The 17425-nt window shown below is 36.2% G+C and overlaps 2 protein-coding genes across 3 annotated transcripts; one reads left to right on the top strand and one right to left on the bottom strand.

The window, feature by feature from the left end:
• LOC109844552 (chaperone protein dnaJ A6, chloroplastic-like) lies at positions 2286 to 11560 on the top strand. 2 transcript variants are annotated; one of them, XM_020413633.1, is made up of 7 exons: positions 2286 to 2440; positions 4221 to 4356; positions 6820 to 6961; positions 7096 to 7153; positions 8207 to 8249; positions 9976 to 10105; positions 10522 to 11560. In XM_020413633.1, the coding sequence occupies exons 2-7, from the start codon at positions 4241 to 4243 to the stop codon at positions 11371 to 11373; spliced, it is 1341 nt and encodes a 446-aa protein (XP_020269222.1). In that variant the 5' UTR covers positions 2286 to 2440; positions 4221 to 4240; the 3' UTR covers positions 11374 to 11560. The 2 variants fall into 2 exon arrangements, with proteins under 2 accessions (XP_020269222.1, XP_020269223.1); XM_020413634.1 differs by having other exon boundaries at positions 4216 to 4356.
• Positions 11685 to 16371, bottom strand: LOC109844554 (bidirectional sugar transporter SWEET7b-like). Its single transcript, XM_020413635.1, has 5 exons — positions 16306 to 16371; positions 15274 to 15310; positions 14512 to 14731; positions 12950 to 13111; positions 11685 to 12039 (listed from the first exon to the last, which is right to left on the bottom strand). Exons 1-5 carry the CDS (start codon positions 16346 to 16348, stop codon positions 11806 to 11808), a joined length of 696 nt encoding a protein of 231 aa, XP_020269224.1. The 5' UTR covers positions 16349 to 16371; the 3' UTR covers positions 11685 to 11805.

The following is a 17425-nucleotide window of genomic DNA, read 5'->3' as shown; positions in this document are numbered from 1 at the left end:
GCATGATTTATTAGTTGAGACTCCACCGAAGATTTATTTTCACTGTTCAGACATTAGAGTTGTATTCCATTTGTAAAGGCTAGGTGCCTTTGTACGATTTTCAGTTGACTCGTGTTGAGACATTTTACATTATTTCAGACTCTAGATGTATTTTAGTTTATTTCAGTTCAGACATGATATCATTTATGAGATATATCTTTCTACATCATGTCTATTTTATTTACTTTTCCTTATTTTGCCTGTTTTGTACCTTCACTCATAATTGATTTCACTAGAGAATATTACTGTGATTGGTGAAACATGTTATTGCACAGTATGGGTGCATGGCAGGTTTGACATCTCTGGGTTCACCTTGGACTGCAGCCATGTGTGAAAACAGGGGGCGTCACATGGGAACACTTCGCCGAGGTGGAGAATTATGAAAACGGCGAAGGAATTGTGAAAAACGTGAAGAATAACCCAAAACAGACTCCACCACACCCTGGTGTGGTGTCTGCCATGGGTGTGGTAGAATCTGTCCTGCACCACACCCTCTGCCACACCCATGGTGCAGGGTGTGGCAGACTCGTTTTTAGAATCCTCCTTTGTATAGGAATCCTCCTTTGTTTGGGATTGTGTTTTATTATAAATAGGACCACGTTTTTTAGGGTTTCTAAAGGAGAGAAAAGAAGAGATTTAGCATTGTTTTGAGCACTTTGAGAGGGAGATATTGTGAGGGAGTTGAGAGCTTTGGTTAGGGTTATATTTGAGTGATTTTGTGAGTTGTAACCCGTTGTATTTCTCCTCCATATAGTGAAATCTCCCCATCCTCTCCCCGTGGACGTAGGCAATTGCCGAACCACGTATATCTCCGTGTTTGGTTTGATTTGTCGTAATTGGCTTGGTTTGTGCAAGTGTGTGGCTTTCTTCTTTCGTGATCTCAAGTTCGTTGTGTGTGCGTGCAACGCTTCCGCATAGGCGCGCGACAAGCCTATCTTTCACAAGGGAACTAAGCATTCAAATGTAATGACAATAAATTCAGATAAATTAATAAAATTTAATTGCAAAGTAGCCTTAGTCTTCGATTGGGAAGAACCCCTCGATTTACTTCAACTAGACATCTTCGACAACCTATCGACAAGAATTTAAAAAATATAAAATTATTATTATGAATCTCCCAACCGCAGGCTCAGTTTCTTTATAAATCAGAAAAATTAATGTATAAACTATCAAATTTACCTAAATTCTTCTACTATAGTGGTCTTTTCTCTTTCGCGTGAGAGTTGATCTTGCCTCGTCGTGATGCAACAAAATAAGAACGAGAGAGGTACATGATGCCAAAATAAGAGCGAGAGGGTGCGTTTATGCAACCTAGAGAGATTAAGAGCAAGTATTTTCTAGATTTTTTAGATCAATTTGGGGGTGTTGAGACTTGAGAATTGCCTCTTTGGGCTCCATGGGGATCGACTGCTATTGGAAAGTGAAGCGAGGGGAGGGGGGGGGGGGGTATATTCATATGCTTCCTGTTCTAATTTCGTAAAAAAATAATTTTTCATACTTTAAGTTTTATTTCTATGATACAGAGAATATATGAGCTATAAAATTGAATGAAAATATTAGATGATATAAATATGAGCAAAACATCAACTAAAAGTTAACATGAATATGAGTCAACTCACAACTAAAAGTTTAATGGACATATTACAAGTAAATTCATATGCAAAATTCTTTTGTGAATTGAATGACCATCCATCTTTTAAAGACTTCAAGATACTAATAAATAGAAATATTGTACGAAATTAATGTATTTATAACTCATAAATAGTAGATCACGTAGCCACAGTCTGGGTTGAATGAAACAATGATAATATTTTATTTGAGAGATAAATTATTGAGTTGATGATCAATCCCACAAAAAACTTTATTTTTTTATTTTTACTCTATTTTTATTAATTCAGATAATCATGATATTCAACCACGTGCATTGCACGTGCATCACAACTCATGATATTCAACCATATGCATTGCACGTGCATCTTAACTAGTATTTAAAAAAAAAAAGGAAACAGGAGGGTTAAAAAAAGGGCAAAAACTCCAACCTAATACGTCACTTTTTCGGCTAAAAAATGTTTATTGTGACATTCGGGCTCAAAACTTTTGGTGACCAATAAAAAGAAAACAAAAGAGGGCAGAAAACGTTCAGGGCAACTTTGAGGGCTTATCGCTCTATCGACGAGAGTCGATAAGGTAGAAGTGTTGCGTTCAATAGAGTCGATAAGGTAGGAAAGTTGCCCTGCATAAGGGAGGCGGCCAGCGGCTGAGAGGACTCAGCAGAGCCAGGATTCTTCTCTCTTTGCTTCGCTCAGAGGAAATTCCCTCCACTCTCTCTCTCTCTCTAGAATCCCAGCTTCTCTCTCTCTCTCTCTCTCTCGATAACCCACAAAAAGAATTAGTGTTCAAGGTACCAAACCCTTACATCTCTTTCCTCACTCCTTATTATTTATTCATGTTTTGTATGAGATTAATTAATCTGGGTGTTTGACTTTTTTTGTTGTTGATATTTTCATGTAATCATTATGTGAGGGGAATTTATGATGGTGGGTTGTTTTTGGATTTGCATCTTGTATCTGTTTGATTACCCATTTTAGTCCCATATGGAAAGATTGTTGTTAATGGAGTAGTTTGTTGTAATTTGAACGAGACCCAATTTCAAAAAAAAAAAGACGGGATTATGGGTATAAAATGGCCTCCTATTGTTGTCGATGCTTTATTCGGCATTATTTGATGTCAATTTGTCGACTTTAAGTGCTAGATGTAAGTGTCCTGGAATTTATTATTAAGAGAGGAGTGAAGCTTTAAGGGGATAACAAAGAATTGAAAGAGTACTATGAATGACACAAAAGAGGTGACTTATATAAGTATTGAGCTCATCTAACTTATAAAATTTGACCTTATTTGTCCAATGGATTGGAGGTTTATCTGAAAGATGGTGACCTTTGTTACGTAGGACTATTACATAGATTTGAGACTTACACAGTCTGTTGTTTTTATTACCTTTTTTCTGTCATTATTCGGAGGTTTTAACTAGTTGGTTTGTCGCTAGGTTGCGACACTGCCATTGTGTGTGAAATGGACAAATGGAGGGTGAGGATGGCCGTGTTCTAGTCTGTTAATATGGGTTCAGTTAGCTTGTTTAGGGTCCTTAACTCTAGCAGATCTCTTCAATTTAATATGGGTTCAGTTAGCTTGTTTAGGGTCCTTAACTCTAGCAGATCTCTTCAATTTGAGCTTGCAACGGAAAATTTTGAACGTTAGCTTGTTTAGGGTCCTTAACTCTAGCAGATCTCTTCAATTTGAGCTTGCAACGGAAAATTTTGAACGATTTTGAGGAATAATAGGCTGAATATTGTCCACTTTGTTTTTAGTAACATATGAACCAGGATGAACTCCTACGCAATGTTTAGTGTGATTAGGATTAATTATTTTTTGTATTAATTGTTCATTGTGCTTCATAAATTTGAAGCCCATTGATAGATGCTGGAGGCAAATAAGAATAGGAGTACATGTGAACTTGTGAGTGACACTTGACATATTAATTAAAAGTCCACCAATAGGCCGAAGGGCAGTTTACAATATCCAATTAGTTCACTTAGCAAATATCACAAAGCTAAAGGAGATAAACTCAAAATTCTTAGGTTTAAGATCTGATTTTAGACAAAGGTACATGTTGCTGCTAAAAATATAACATTGAACAGGCACCCCACTACTTGACTGTTAATTGAAGAGTGACTTTGAAGACTCTACTTATATATTGTCAAAATCGTCCCTTGAAAGAAGCAGACTCCATCTTCATTTGAGTTAACGTAATATGTTGGATACTTGGTGAAAGAGTTAATCCTTGCGCTACAATCTTCATCTTGAATGGGAACACTGAATGGATTGACTTATGGCATCACCAATGAAACTTGATATGTCTTCATCAACAATGATCATTAAGAAAGATGTTCTCAAATCTTTTGTATCGTCCATTACGTCATTGTAATAAAATCAAAGATGATAGATAGATCCCAATTTCAGTGTCGTTGAGATTCTCGAGTATACCCAGCACTATATGTGTTTGTGGTCATGGTTCAAGTTCTCATATTTTATTCTGGCAGAGATCATCGCAGTCAGTTGTTGATTAGAGTTTACTTGACAAAACTGGAGCTATCAGCTGATCATAATTATCATTGCTAGTGCAGGTAACTTGAAAGCCAACCTCATGGCCGGTACATGTGTGCCACAGCTGGGAACTAGCCCACATTTAATGCTTAGATCACCATCCCGACAAGTAGCAGCGTGTTGTTTCACAGATAATTCGAAGGTCTCCCATTTTGGGTAAGCACTGTTCTTGTCCTTTTCTTCCTTTGAAAAATGTTAAGTTTTTGTTTCTTCCTGTTTTGGATGACACTTTTATTTGTGATTTCCTAAGATATGAATTGTAGTGACCATTATTTATTAGCTCCTGTTTCTAATACTTTATATGTGTTTACCTCTTTGCCCGTTTTCATGTTATTTTCATCCTTTATATCTTTCACTTGCTATGTGCCTTTATTGAATCCCAGGACTGATTGACTGTCATAAATTGCTTCATATCATGCCATACATTTTGTCATCGACTCATCGCTAGCATTAATGTGTTTTAATATCTCATTTTTTCTTAAACCATAATGGTACCTTGAGTTTTTCCAAAATGAGACCATTGCTTATTACCTTCTGCTTCTGCTACCGTAAATGTGTTCACCTCTTTTTCCTGCTGCATGTTCTTTTCGTCCTGTATATCTTTTGCTTACTATGTTCCTTTTTTTGAATCCTAGGACTGATTGATTGCCATCAATTGCTGAGTGATTGATTGCCATTAAATGCTTCATATCATGCTATTTTTGGTCGTCACTGTCATTAGTATGATTTTGGCATCTCTATTTTTCTTAAACCAGTATGGTATCTTCTAGCACAAATTAAGTCTGGATCTGTATTTGCTATGATGGTCAACGGTTGCTATTATATGCATGGGTAGAAGTCCTGTATTCGAGTAACTAGATCTACCATTTATTGTTTCAGTTTAAACTTGTATGACCAAGGAGTAATGCTAAAAATTTCCTTCGAGGCTTTGACTGTGCTTGAGATGAAAATGTTCAATAAGATTGCTCCGGAAATATTCACCTTCGGCATAAATTAATACAATCAAATGCAGTTGTGATTTAAAAAAAAAAACTGAGGCTTAATAAGCCATGTTCCCCAACTTTCCCTTTTCTTTCAGCATTTTCCAACTCAACACTGTCTTTTTCTTGACAATGTCAATTCAGAAAATTGTGCTTTGTGTATCTTGAATACACATTCTCTCAATTTTCTTTTCTGCGGACTATCTTCTTTTCACTATCACTATGCTTAGGGTTCTACCAAGGGATCTTCGAGGTGGTAGAGGCTGCGATCTTTGTGTTCTTTTCTCTACAAGTTTTCATCGTTGATGCTTTACATTTCCAAAGTTGCTTTTAGAAGTTTCGGGCACGAACACTTGGGCTTGTGCCAATCCTGGTTCCCTGAGTTATAAGTTAACTTCCAAATTGAGTCTTATTTCACTTAATCCTACTTTTGGCTTGTACAAAACAGGCTTGTTGCGTCATGACCAGTTTTTTTGTTCAGAATTTGGAATGTTCAAGTCAATATATTTTGTGTGAATTTTTATTATTGTCCCTCTGGCCAGCCTCCTCTTTCTTTATAAGTGATTGAACTTGAGAAGGGGTAGCGTGAAGGGTTAAGAAGTACAGTTTGGGTGGAGAATGCCTCTCTTGTTGTGTTAATTGTCGTTGATCACTGTATTTATATCTTAATTGGACGGTCTTACCTATGTTTTAATTACTTGGATGACCGACCATGTAATTAAATACTAATTGGATTGCTAGTCACTCCTAATGTTTTTTGTCAATTTAAGTTGTATATTTTTTATCATTTTTAAGCAACACAACTTACTCAATATGTCACAAGTTAATATTGTCATGGAATAAAACGTCAAATCCAGTACCCAATACAAGTTCGCGATATGTCATAAATTTTCATTCCTATAAGTGATCAAGATATTACACATAGGAAGAAATTATGTTAATTAATGAAAAGCATTAGAACTGATTAATAATCTAATTAGTATTTAATTACATGACTAGCAATCCAAGCAATTAAAACATAGGTATAAGCGCCCACTTAAGTGAGAAATACACTGACAAACAATCTAGTTAACCATCTCTTTTCTTGTTTGGTTATGTATTTGAAGTTATGTATAATGTTGTTTATAATGTATAATGTGTGTATGTCAGCTCGTAATAACTGAATGATTACTTAACAAAGACCAATGTAGTAAAAGTTTGGAGGGTATAGGTCTTTAGTGAAATACACCGCTAGATATTTATCATAATTTGAACATAGTATATTTTCATTATAGCTTGGACAGGTAACACAAAGTAATCTCTGCAAACCTTATTTTCGTTGAAGTATGACTGTATGACATTAGATTGAAGAAGGTAAATAACTACGTTAACAAGCTGACAAAAACTAGTTTCTGGCGTGACCTTTTTTGGTTATCTTTCTTTATTGCTCAAAACTCAAGCTTCAATATCATACTGCTCCAAGATGAACAAAATTATTTACATAAATTTGTATTCAATGAAGCTGTAACTTTATACACGGGGTAATGTGGGACAAAAAGTTCACATCTTGGCACGAAATAACTGCTGTCAATTGTTTTTTCCTTTACAAATTTGAAGTTTATTTATTATAGCCTTTAATATATTCTTAATCTGTGTACAGTACGTTGAGTAGAGACAAAGGATTGACATCCTCAAAAGCGAGCTTCTTTGCTCCAGTCTCTATATATTCCTTCTTTAAACATGGACCATCTCAAAACTTGCATCGTCGTAAGGGATCTCGGCTTATTGTCAGGGCTAATGCTGTGAGTACTCCTGTATTCTTAGTTTTGCGTGGATTTGCTTCTATAGTTGGATGAGATGACTGTTATTGTGCGCTAAAGTTTTTTATTTTAAGAAGTTTTCTTACCAAATATATTCTGGGGGCTACTGTTTTTAGGATTACTATTCTGTCCTTGGCGTGTCAAAAAATGCCAGCAAATCTGAAATAAAAAGTGGTAAGTGCCTTCTGCTGATTATTGTTCCCTTGACTATTTTTGATTTGTTGTCCTTTCTCCTTTCCCCCCTTGTAATACGATTTAATTATTTTAATTGATTTTTTGCATTGATAAGGTGAGCTAGCCCTTACAGATATAAAATAAATAGATAAATAAAATAGCCGAAATAATAAAAAAACTTTCCTTCTTGCTTAGTCAACAATAGAGGTGAAGATGTTGGTCAAGCTTGCTATTTTGCCATGATCTATGAAATGAGAAACCCTTTAAAAAAATAAAATAAAAGATCTTTGGCCAAGTTTGGTCCCAAAGGTACATTGGGCTCAAAAAAACATGGAGTAGAGCAGCCACGCTCTTTAAAGCTTCAAGTAAGCAGGAGCTTGATTCTTTTTATTGAATAATTTGGTTTTATTATTTATTTATAATCGTTGGCATGAGCTATAACTGTAAACTACCCAAGAATGCAAAACATACTCGAAGGGATCTGAATAAGACAGAACTCACATGAGGTGGTTAAATATGTCGAGTTCCCTTTTTTTTCAGAAGGATGTTATAATATATTGTTAAAGAATATCTATTTATCAAATTTTATATACAAATATGATTCCGTGAACATCTCTTCCAATCATAGAGTGAAGGTATAATTCACACACTATGACACATCTTTTTTGATATATATGATTTAATTTGGAAGTGTAAGGGAATTGTGTAGGAGAGTCCACGATTAAGCTTCTGGAAATGGTTTCCTTTTCTGAAAAGCTGAACTTGACCAACACTTAAGCTTAGTAAACTTGTTGTGTCTTGATTGAAAATTGAAAGTCGGTACCCTTTTCCTGGAAATTTCATTTGATAGATTGATCCCTCTTTCTTTGACAATGTTCATAGCAAAATTTTGGTCTTCGTGCACTATGGGATCAAACCTTCTGCTTCTGCTTATTATTTGAAGCAACATCAATTATCGCAATTTATATTTTCAGAACTTCACTTGCATATATTGTTGTTGCCAAACGCATATTAGTTTGATAATTAAATACTAATGATATCTTTTCTGGTCAGCTTATCGGAAGCTCGCAAGGAATTACCATCCAGATGTGAACAAGTGAGTAAAATATTTATTTGTCTGATGTACTTAATGCAAGTTTATTTAAAATTAAGATTCTTTCCAAGCTTACTATTGACTGAAACATGTCTCTGCAGTTAGCTTTGTTAACTTATTATAATGTTTCTTGTTAATGCTAATGGTTATGTATATATAGAGGAACTAAACACTTAGCTTATTAACCTTTATGCACATTTTGTTTTCTGTGTCCAGAATTCTGTTGCTTGCCTAGATGTTGCAGTGTTGGCTCCTGAAAATCAGCTTTTGATTGGAAGTTTGATTGTTTATTTCTTTAGCTCTACCATAGCAAAATTAAATTTAGGAATAACCAAAAAGGGAATGAGGTGGTGCACCTTGTGGACACACTATTTTGTTTGCTTAACTGAGGTGGTTTAGAGATCTTATTGTTGGAAAATCATAATAGGAACTTGCATTTTAGGATATTTATCTTGTTGATAATCAATGCAAGTATTTAACTTTGTGATTAATGTCCATAAGACTCACCTATAGGTTTAGCATACTCAAAACTTGAGCATTCATATTTTCTTTTTGAGCATACCTGCATTGGACTTTACAATTAAGAATCCTTGCCCACCAGATACAGTTATGATTTAAATGTTCCCTTTTATTTTTTTATAATGTGAACTAGAACTATAACCATGACTTCCCTTGTAGAAGGTCAATCATCAAATAATTGATACTGACATGATGATATCTAATAAAAGCTATAAGTGTGCATTTTCTTTACTTTAGTATGTTTTCCTTTTTGGGGAAAGGTCAGTCTGGGGGAAAGAAATACATTTCATTTGTTGTTTGTATATTTAAGGATAATTGCACTTAAATACTCTATTGTTTACCCAATGTTGCATATAAATACCCTTAGTTGTAAATGATTGCACTTAAATATCCTAAAGTTTCTGAAAGTTGCACTTTAGTATCCTCCGCTATGCAAGTATGAGAATTTTGCCACGAAAATTCTCATGCGACACTTCATGCTACTTTTAGAGCATTTCAACCCTTATTTTTTGTTAAATCTATTGTAAAACCTAACAAAATCCTGTTTTCAAATCTAACCTAGTTCTTTTTTAAAATAGGATTTTGATAGGTTTAACAATAAATTTAACAAAAAAAAAGTGTCCAAATGTTCTAAAAATAGCACTGGGTGTTGCATGAGAATTTTTGGAGGGAAATTCTAACGTTTGCATAACCGAGGGGTACTAAAGTGCAACATTTAGAAACTTTAGGGTATTTTATGCAGCCATTTACAACTGAGGGTATTTATGTGCAACATTGGGTAAACAATAGGGCATTTAAGTGTAATTTACCCTTTATTTGACTCTGAGAAAATGAAAAATATTTGTAAAATTTATTGAATGAGTTGCATGGTGAGTGTACGTATAATTTGGACCAAAAGAAATATACCACTGTTAATGCATAGGACTAGCACTTTGAGAAGGAAAATGTTCTACTGGCCATTCATTACTTCATAATAAAAAATGCCCTACTGGCCATTCATTCACTTCATGTCCTTTGGCTTCATCTTCCAGTGGAAAGAATTGGCGCTGGCTAGTTCACTTTGGTATAATTCCATATTTGTTTCTGTAAGCATGTTCTTTGATTATGATTGATATAAGCATTTTTTTTCTTTCAATCTAATTGTTGATATATCATGTTTTTAGAATTATGTTAGCTAGCTCTCATTGTTGGTTTTGTTTCCTCGTCTTAGAGAACCTGGAGCAGAACAGAAGTTCAAGGACATCAGCAATGCTTATGAGGTATTATCCGATGATGAGAAACGATCTCTGTATGATAAATATGGAGAAGCTGGCCTCAAGGGCTCCGGTATGGGAATGGGGGTAAGTTCTCCTTGAAGATCGTATAGATGCTCAATATTTTTTTAGGTACATTTCACAAAACTACTATGAAAACCTCAGGTTTTTTTAATAAAACTGCCATAAACTCTCTTATTAGAGAAGACCACCTTGAACTGTTTTCTTTAAACTTATATGTCTCGTGCTTCCCACATGAGACGCTACGGACAATTTTGCACTTTTGTAATTTATATATGCTCTACGTTACCTTCATCCATCTCTCATTGTCCAAGCGTTAGCATCATTATCAACAACTGCCAACAATCATGTCATGTTTTTTCCCCCTTCTCTTCTAAAAAAGGTCTATGGTAGCTTTATGCTTAGTTCTGTGAAATTTATCCTTCTTTTCTTCTATTATATGTCTTCCTTCTGCCTAACATCGTAAAATATCTCGATTTCAGGACTTTAGCAACCCGTTCGACATCTTTGAGTCATTATTTGAAGGCATGGGTGGTATGGGCGGGATGGGAGGAGGCAGAGCAGCTCGCAATCGTCCCATGCAAGGTGAGGACGAGAGCTATAGCCTCATCCTTAACTTCAAAGAAGCAGTCTTTGGTGTTGAGAAAGAGATCGAGGTCACCCGCCTGGAGACCTGCAACACATGCGATGGCTCCGGTGCCAAACCTGGCACCAAGCCGACCAAATGCACGGCCTGCGGTGGCCAAGGCCAGGTTGTCTCCTCGACGAGAACCCCCTTAGGCATATTTCAGCAGGTCACGACCTGCTCGACCTGCAGTGGGACCGGAGAGTCATCGACTCCTTGTAACACTTGCGGAGGCGATGGGCGAGTTAGAAAGACGAAGAGGATCAGTTTGAAGGTCCCGGCAGGAGTCGATTCCGGAAGCAGGCTTAGGGTTAGGTCGGAGGGGAATGCCGGGAGGAAAGGCGGCCCGCCTGGAGATTTGTACGTGTTCATCGACGTCCTCTCGGATCCCGTGCTGAAGAGGGACGGAACAAACATTCTCTACACGACTAAGGTTTCGTATATCGACGCGATACTGGGGACGACGATGAAGGTGCCGACAGTGGATGGGGAGGTGGAGCTGAAGATTCCGGCGGGGACGCAGCCGAGCACGACACTGGTGATGGCGAAGAAAGGGGTGCCATATCTGGGGAAGCCTAACATGAGGGGAGATCAGCTGGTGAGGGTTCAGGTGGAGATACCCAAGAGGCTGAGCAAGGAGGAGAGGAAGTTGGTAGATGAGCTAGCAAACCTCAGGAACAAGACCAAGACTGCCAACAGCAGAAGATAGTCTTGGGGACTACTTTTCGTGTTCTAGATATTCTTTACCATGAAATGCTGTAGCAGGAGAGAAAGCAGCAAGTTTTGTTAACTATATGAGCATGCATGATTTCAAATTTGTGGACTGGATAGTGCTAGACTACTAGTTATATATTAAAGGAGGAAGAAATCCAGTACTTTCCTCAAATCATTTGGTAGATTATGTTTTCTAATTGATATGTTGTGCGATCTGTGAAGGTGACATGAAATATGAGTTGCTGATCAAAATTACAGGGAAGTGGTTTGTAACGCTAATTGACAGTGAAAATTGAGACGATATAGAGCCGAAGTTTCCACCAAATTCAGTGCTCTTATCAAAGTAATCAGGTTTCCTCTGTTTCGTGTTCCTAAGTGAAAAATCAAAGTAAAGCTCCATCAGCACAAATCCAATGCAATCTCTCGCTCATCGTTCTTGCTCGGTCTCAGGTTGAGGCTTGGGGTACCGGACTTTGAAGTAGATTCTGGCATAGATGATGAGTTCGAAGACGCTGATGACAATGCCGATGGCGCTGGGGATCACCATGTAGAGGCTGAACTTGATAGAGTAGTAGATCGTCCAGCAAATGCCGTTGGCTAAGTTCGTCAAAGACGGCATTAATGGCATGTAGCTCAAGTTCTCGGTCCGGGTCACAGATATCTGCAACGCCCGATAGATAAATTTCCTCGATCACTTGTTATTGGAGTCCTTCGCTAGAGATCCCACCCAATATTTTTGGACATTTGATACTATAAAATTAACAAAATCTTGCAAGATTAATAATATATACTGTTTTGTTCCACGGGTCTGGCCTGTTCTTTGTCAACTGGATGGGCTCTGGTTTTGACATTTTTCGTAACTAAATTTATACCTTACTTTATAGTAAAATACACAATGAAAGAAACCATGATAATCATGCACAAATTATCTGACTAATAAGGATTGCTTAAACGTTGAACATTAAGAACTTTCATGCAAGGGCGGACCTCACATAACAGTTCCTTATTTGTCACCTTTTAGTCCACATTTGCACTTGCATTTAGCCTATTTTTCAGACCAAATTATTCAAATCTTTCATATGAAAAAGTCCTAAGGAAAGAACTTTTTTAAGTTTTGTGATTCATCCCTATAATACTCAAACAGCAGTACAAGAAACATTTCCTGAGAAATATAAATGATTAATTGCAAAAAGACCCTATGTCAGTATCATCCCATTGCGAATAGACCATGTAGTTCTTTTTGTGCGAATAGACCTTTTGTAGTACTGGCACTTGTGCGAATATATCCCCTTTGTGAATGAATTTTTAGATTATTTTAAAAGTAAAAAATTCAGCAATTAGGAGCATATCTTCACCAATAGAACTAGAAGTTCTATCCTATCCGCGTCCTCAAAACATTTTTAATAATTTTAATAGTTAAAGAAAACTACTTAGGAGGTCTACTCTCACAAATAGAACTATAGAAGTTCTATTTGCAGTTGGGTGATACTAAGGAGATCTATTCGCAATTGACCCTAATTTAAATACGTTATTACATTTGGAGAGGAAAAGGGGGGAAAGAAAATACTTACCAGCGCACTGAGAGGAGAGGCGTACATGAGAATACCGAAAATGATGCAGAGGATACCAACGATGGTGGACCTTGTCTCTTGGGAACGGACGCAGGAAAGCACAAGCACGACCACCAGCACAAAGAACATCAGCTCCAGGATGAAGATTGCGATAAGTGTCCGCTGAAATTAAACAAGGCTAAATTTTTACAATACCCTCTAAAATTTAGAGCGTTTAGTGAAAAACCAGCTAAATTAATAAATTAGCCACGAAAAAAATTTATGTAATTCAAAAACTTTCATGAGGTGTTATTTTACATTTTCATAAACGGCATTAACGTGAAGTTTAAAAAAGCGGCAAGTATAAAGACAAAATTGTCAAAAATATATCACGCGCAAAGCACTTGGCGACTAAAACTGACTATCGTATGTAGCATTGTAGGGGGGAACGCAGTAGGAAATTCTTTTTTTTCTTTGCATAAACACCCAGAGTTTGACAGGTTTATGTCGTGCCCACTAAATATAATGGGTGTTAAGCTATTGGTCCTCCTTCCTCTAAAGAATTGGTCCACCAAATCTCATTTATTTGAATAAGTCCCCCGAAATTTGATATAGCGAAGGGCAATGAGTCCCTCAGGAACTTAATGGCTGCTGCAAATTAGTCTCTTTAGTTGAAATCTGTTAGTTTAACCGCAAAATTAAGTAAACATAGTTAGTTCTTTTGTTATTCCGTTATACTAGTGTGAACACCGTGCTCACGTACCTTTTGCTACAGTATTCCCGGTTTAACTGCTACAGTATTTCAACTTTTTTTAAAATTACCACAGTATCACATCTCTGCTACAGTATTCACGTGGGTTAAGTAATATTTTAAAATAAAAAAAAAGCGTTGTCCAGTTTCATGCTTGCTACAGTGATAATACTACTGTAGTATTTACTGTATCATGAATAGTAAATCTTGGGTTCTCCTATTTGTATAGAGGAGTAGATATACCTATGTCTTCAAATCCCTCTTCATTTCTCGCGATCATGAAGACCATTCCTCAATTCCCAGCCCATTAAAACCCACTCTATGTGAGATGCTCTTAATTACAAATGTCCACTGTGCAAAGTTTAATGGATTTATAGAGAGATCGTTGGCTAGCTGTTGCCTGGTATTATTAAAAAAAAGAAAAGAAAAACGAAACATTGTTGCTTTTTATTTCACAGTTAATTAAACTTACAAATTGAAACTAAATGAACTAATTTAGTGCAATCAATGAGTTTGGAACTTCTTTTATAATATAAAATTTTGAGTACTTGTTTCAAAACAGACTATAGAGGAGTTTCTGTGCATTTAAGTTTAGGGGAGCTTTACTTGTTCTCCATTATATTTAGAAAATTAATTTAGTGGAGAAATCACTAACTTATTATTTAGTGGACGTACGGCTGTAATTAGTTTTATGATTTGGAATGCTAAATAGCATACTATTGTGGTTAAACATATTAGTTTCTATGATACTTTTTGATAGAACTAAGAAAAAAAAAATTCAAGAAATTTGAAATGCGCAGGGAAATCATAGGAAGCATGCATGCGTACGTACTCGCTGGTTGGGGTTGTTGGCGCAGAGGATGAAGACGACGATGTAGATCAACTGGAGCAGGACGCCGAACATGTTGACGGGGAGGACGAGGAAGGAGCCGGGGTGGACGAAGGGGAGGCGGTAGAAGAACCAGAGAAGGCAATTTATGAACGTGGCGAAGTACGGCCACGGCGAGTAGTCCTCCACCGCGCGATTCGCCACGATATCCAGAATTGTGGGACTATATAAAGTACACTCTTCGGTCAAAGTCCAATTCCGGTTTGGGGTTTCCTCATTGGACCCTAAACTATTTTTATTTGATGTTGGGCCCCACGTTCTCATATCTGCATCTAAACCTCTAAATCCATTTGAGTTGTTACTTGGCGGTGGTGTTTAAAACAGGGGTTAATTTCACAAAACCCCAAACTTTTTTTATCTCACATAACTCTTCTGAAGTGACTTACAAAACCCCCTACACTTTTAACTTTTCTTACCGGCTACCCTGTATGTAATTTGCAAATGAATAAATTTTTCTTGAGAGGGGAAAAAAACCCAAATTTTATATTTTAAATGACAAAATACAACGGGGGGTTATGTGTAATTAACCCTTAAAACAACTTAAATGGATTTGAAGTTGTAAACTACAAATATGGGTGTGCTACTTAGTGCTTACCAACTTGATCAATTTGGGGTGTTAGAATAAAATTAAAATTTAGGGTCAAATATAAGAAAATCCTTTCATTTTGAATAAAATGGAGCGAAAAACAGAGGGAGAGAGAGTACGCAGGGGCCAGAAAAAGAGCCAACGAGAAGAAACTCCCTGTCACAATGAAGATAAATTTAGTTAATTAATGGATAGAAATTATATAAAGTTTTTAGAATCTTTATAGAGAAGTATTACCGAGAAACGAGGAACTGCAAGAATATGAAATCTCGAACGGATTATCGCTAAAAATTCAAACTTTTTACCAAAACAAGTAAAGATTCTTGAGATTACACTGAAAGTTTTAAAAAAAATGAATGTCTGTTATTCTTCTAGAAGAATGAACTTAAATTAAAAGAAAAATTTAAAAAGTAGCTAACTCCTTGTCCTAAACCAAAATCACACCAAAATAAATAAATAATTAATTAATTAACAAAAACCCGAAGTCCAGCAAATAGGAAATTATATGAAATAATTTTCAAAGTTTTAAAACAAGAGAGAATCTCGATAAAAAGTTTTGAAGAAAAAGGCGCCAAGTGAGATATTTTTATTGTAGCTTTCTCGATGAAGAAACTAACAGCTCCGAAACTCAAAATATTCACCAAGGAAATATTTCTAAAACAGGAAACTAAAGTAGAAGTTTGCGATCATTACCTTAATAACAACCGCCTCAAACAAAATGAAGACTAATGAGCTATTTTTTTTTTTTTTTTTTGAAATCCTTAGATCTGAAAAAGCCAGTCTCTCGTCCTTAAAAGGAATTAGACCAAAATTTTCGTCGTTGAACTCACAACTAAACTTGAGATTGATGAGATATCCTATCTCTTTTAAGAAAACAACTATTTTTCAACTAATTTTTCGAGGGGAAAAAGCTCGTAACTTGAGATCGCTACTCAGATCTCAGATAATTGGCGCGAAATTCTCAAAAGAAGCCCAAAAAACCTAGATATTTTCAAAGTAATTCAGATAATTCAACAGACAAAAAAAATCAGCATAACTCCTCACTGACATCTCAAAATAAGAGATTTTCCCGGAATTTTCCAAAAATGGAAAAAAATCCTAGAAATTACCAGATCGCTCTCGGATCTAGACCAATCCATCGAGAAACTCACCTACTAGACCGACGATAGTACGGATCGCTCCGTAGATCGCCATCTTCTCCAACCGATCAAAAGAGCTCAACTAAATCCGACGAAAATACTGAAATTAACGGTAAAAATAAGCTAAAATTCGAACTAATTGCGCTGATTGAGATCGAAATTTACCTTTATTAAGAAAAGGAGAGAGATTTTATTATTTAATTTTTTTTTCTTTTTCTGTCTCCTGAGCTCGAGTTGATTTGCGTGGTTTTCGGGGTTTATGAAGGGCGGGAGTGCTCGTTAAGCCTGTATACGATTACCACTGGACATGGAATTATTTACAGGTAGTGCCACTAAGCGTTGGCAATGAATTGGTGGACCATTGTTGCCACGGTTTAATCGCAATTAAATACTCTAAACTTTCTACTACGTTGCACCTACATACTCTTTGTTTTTTGCAGCACTCATATACCCTTGACATTTTTAAAAATTTTACTTATACCCTCACCTGTTTATGCATGACAGCACTTATGTATTTTAAAATTTTTAAAACTTATGGTTAATCAAATATCCTAAAATTTTTAAAACTTATACTTAAATATTCTCAAATCTGCATAACTGAGAGTATTTACGTGTAAAGTTTAAAACCTTAGGGCTTGTTTGGATTGAGTGGAATGAGGGTGAAGGAAAGTTAGGGGAACCATTCACCTCCATTCACCTTGTTTGGGAACACTTAGGAGGTGAAGTTAATTCACCCTAGTTCCCCTTGGTTCACCCCCTAATAGTATAAAATTTGTTACCCCCCAAATTGGGGTGTAACCAAGGGGAAGGGAACTCCCTTCCCTTCTCTTCCCTTCCCTTCTCTCAGTTTCCCTTAACTTCCCTTCACCCCCTACAAATCCAAACAGGCCCTTAGGATATAATAGATATGCCTATCAAAACAAATGAGGATCTATTCACCACAAATAGAGCTACAGAGAGTCTATTCGTAATTAACCCAAAGAAATATGGCCCAACCTACTAAGTATAGTAGAATAAAAACTTGGAATAATATTTATTCATACCCCTTGTCTTTCTTTCGGGATTTTTCCAAGTCCTTTACTTTAATACCCGAATTCAAAAATTTTATCCAAAAAACACCTCCATTTTTATC

This window comes from Asparagus officinalis, chromosome 6, assembly GCF_001876935.1.
Source record: "Asparagus officinalis chromosome 6, Aspof.V1, whole genome shotgun sequence".
Lineage (NCBI taxonomy): Eukaryota > Viridiplantae > Streptophyta > Magnoliopsida > Asparagales > Asparagaceae > Asparagus > Asparagus officinalis.
Note: the sequence above shows the minus strand (reverse complement) of the source record. Positions and strands in the feature narration are given on the sequence as shown.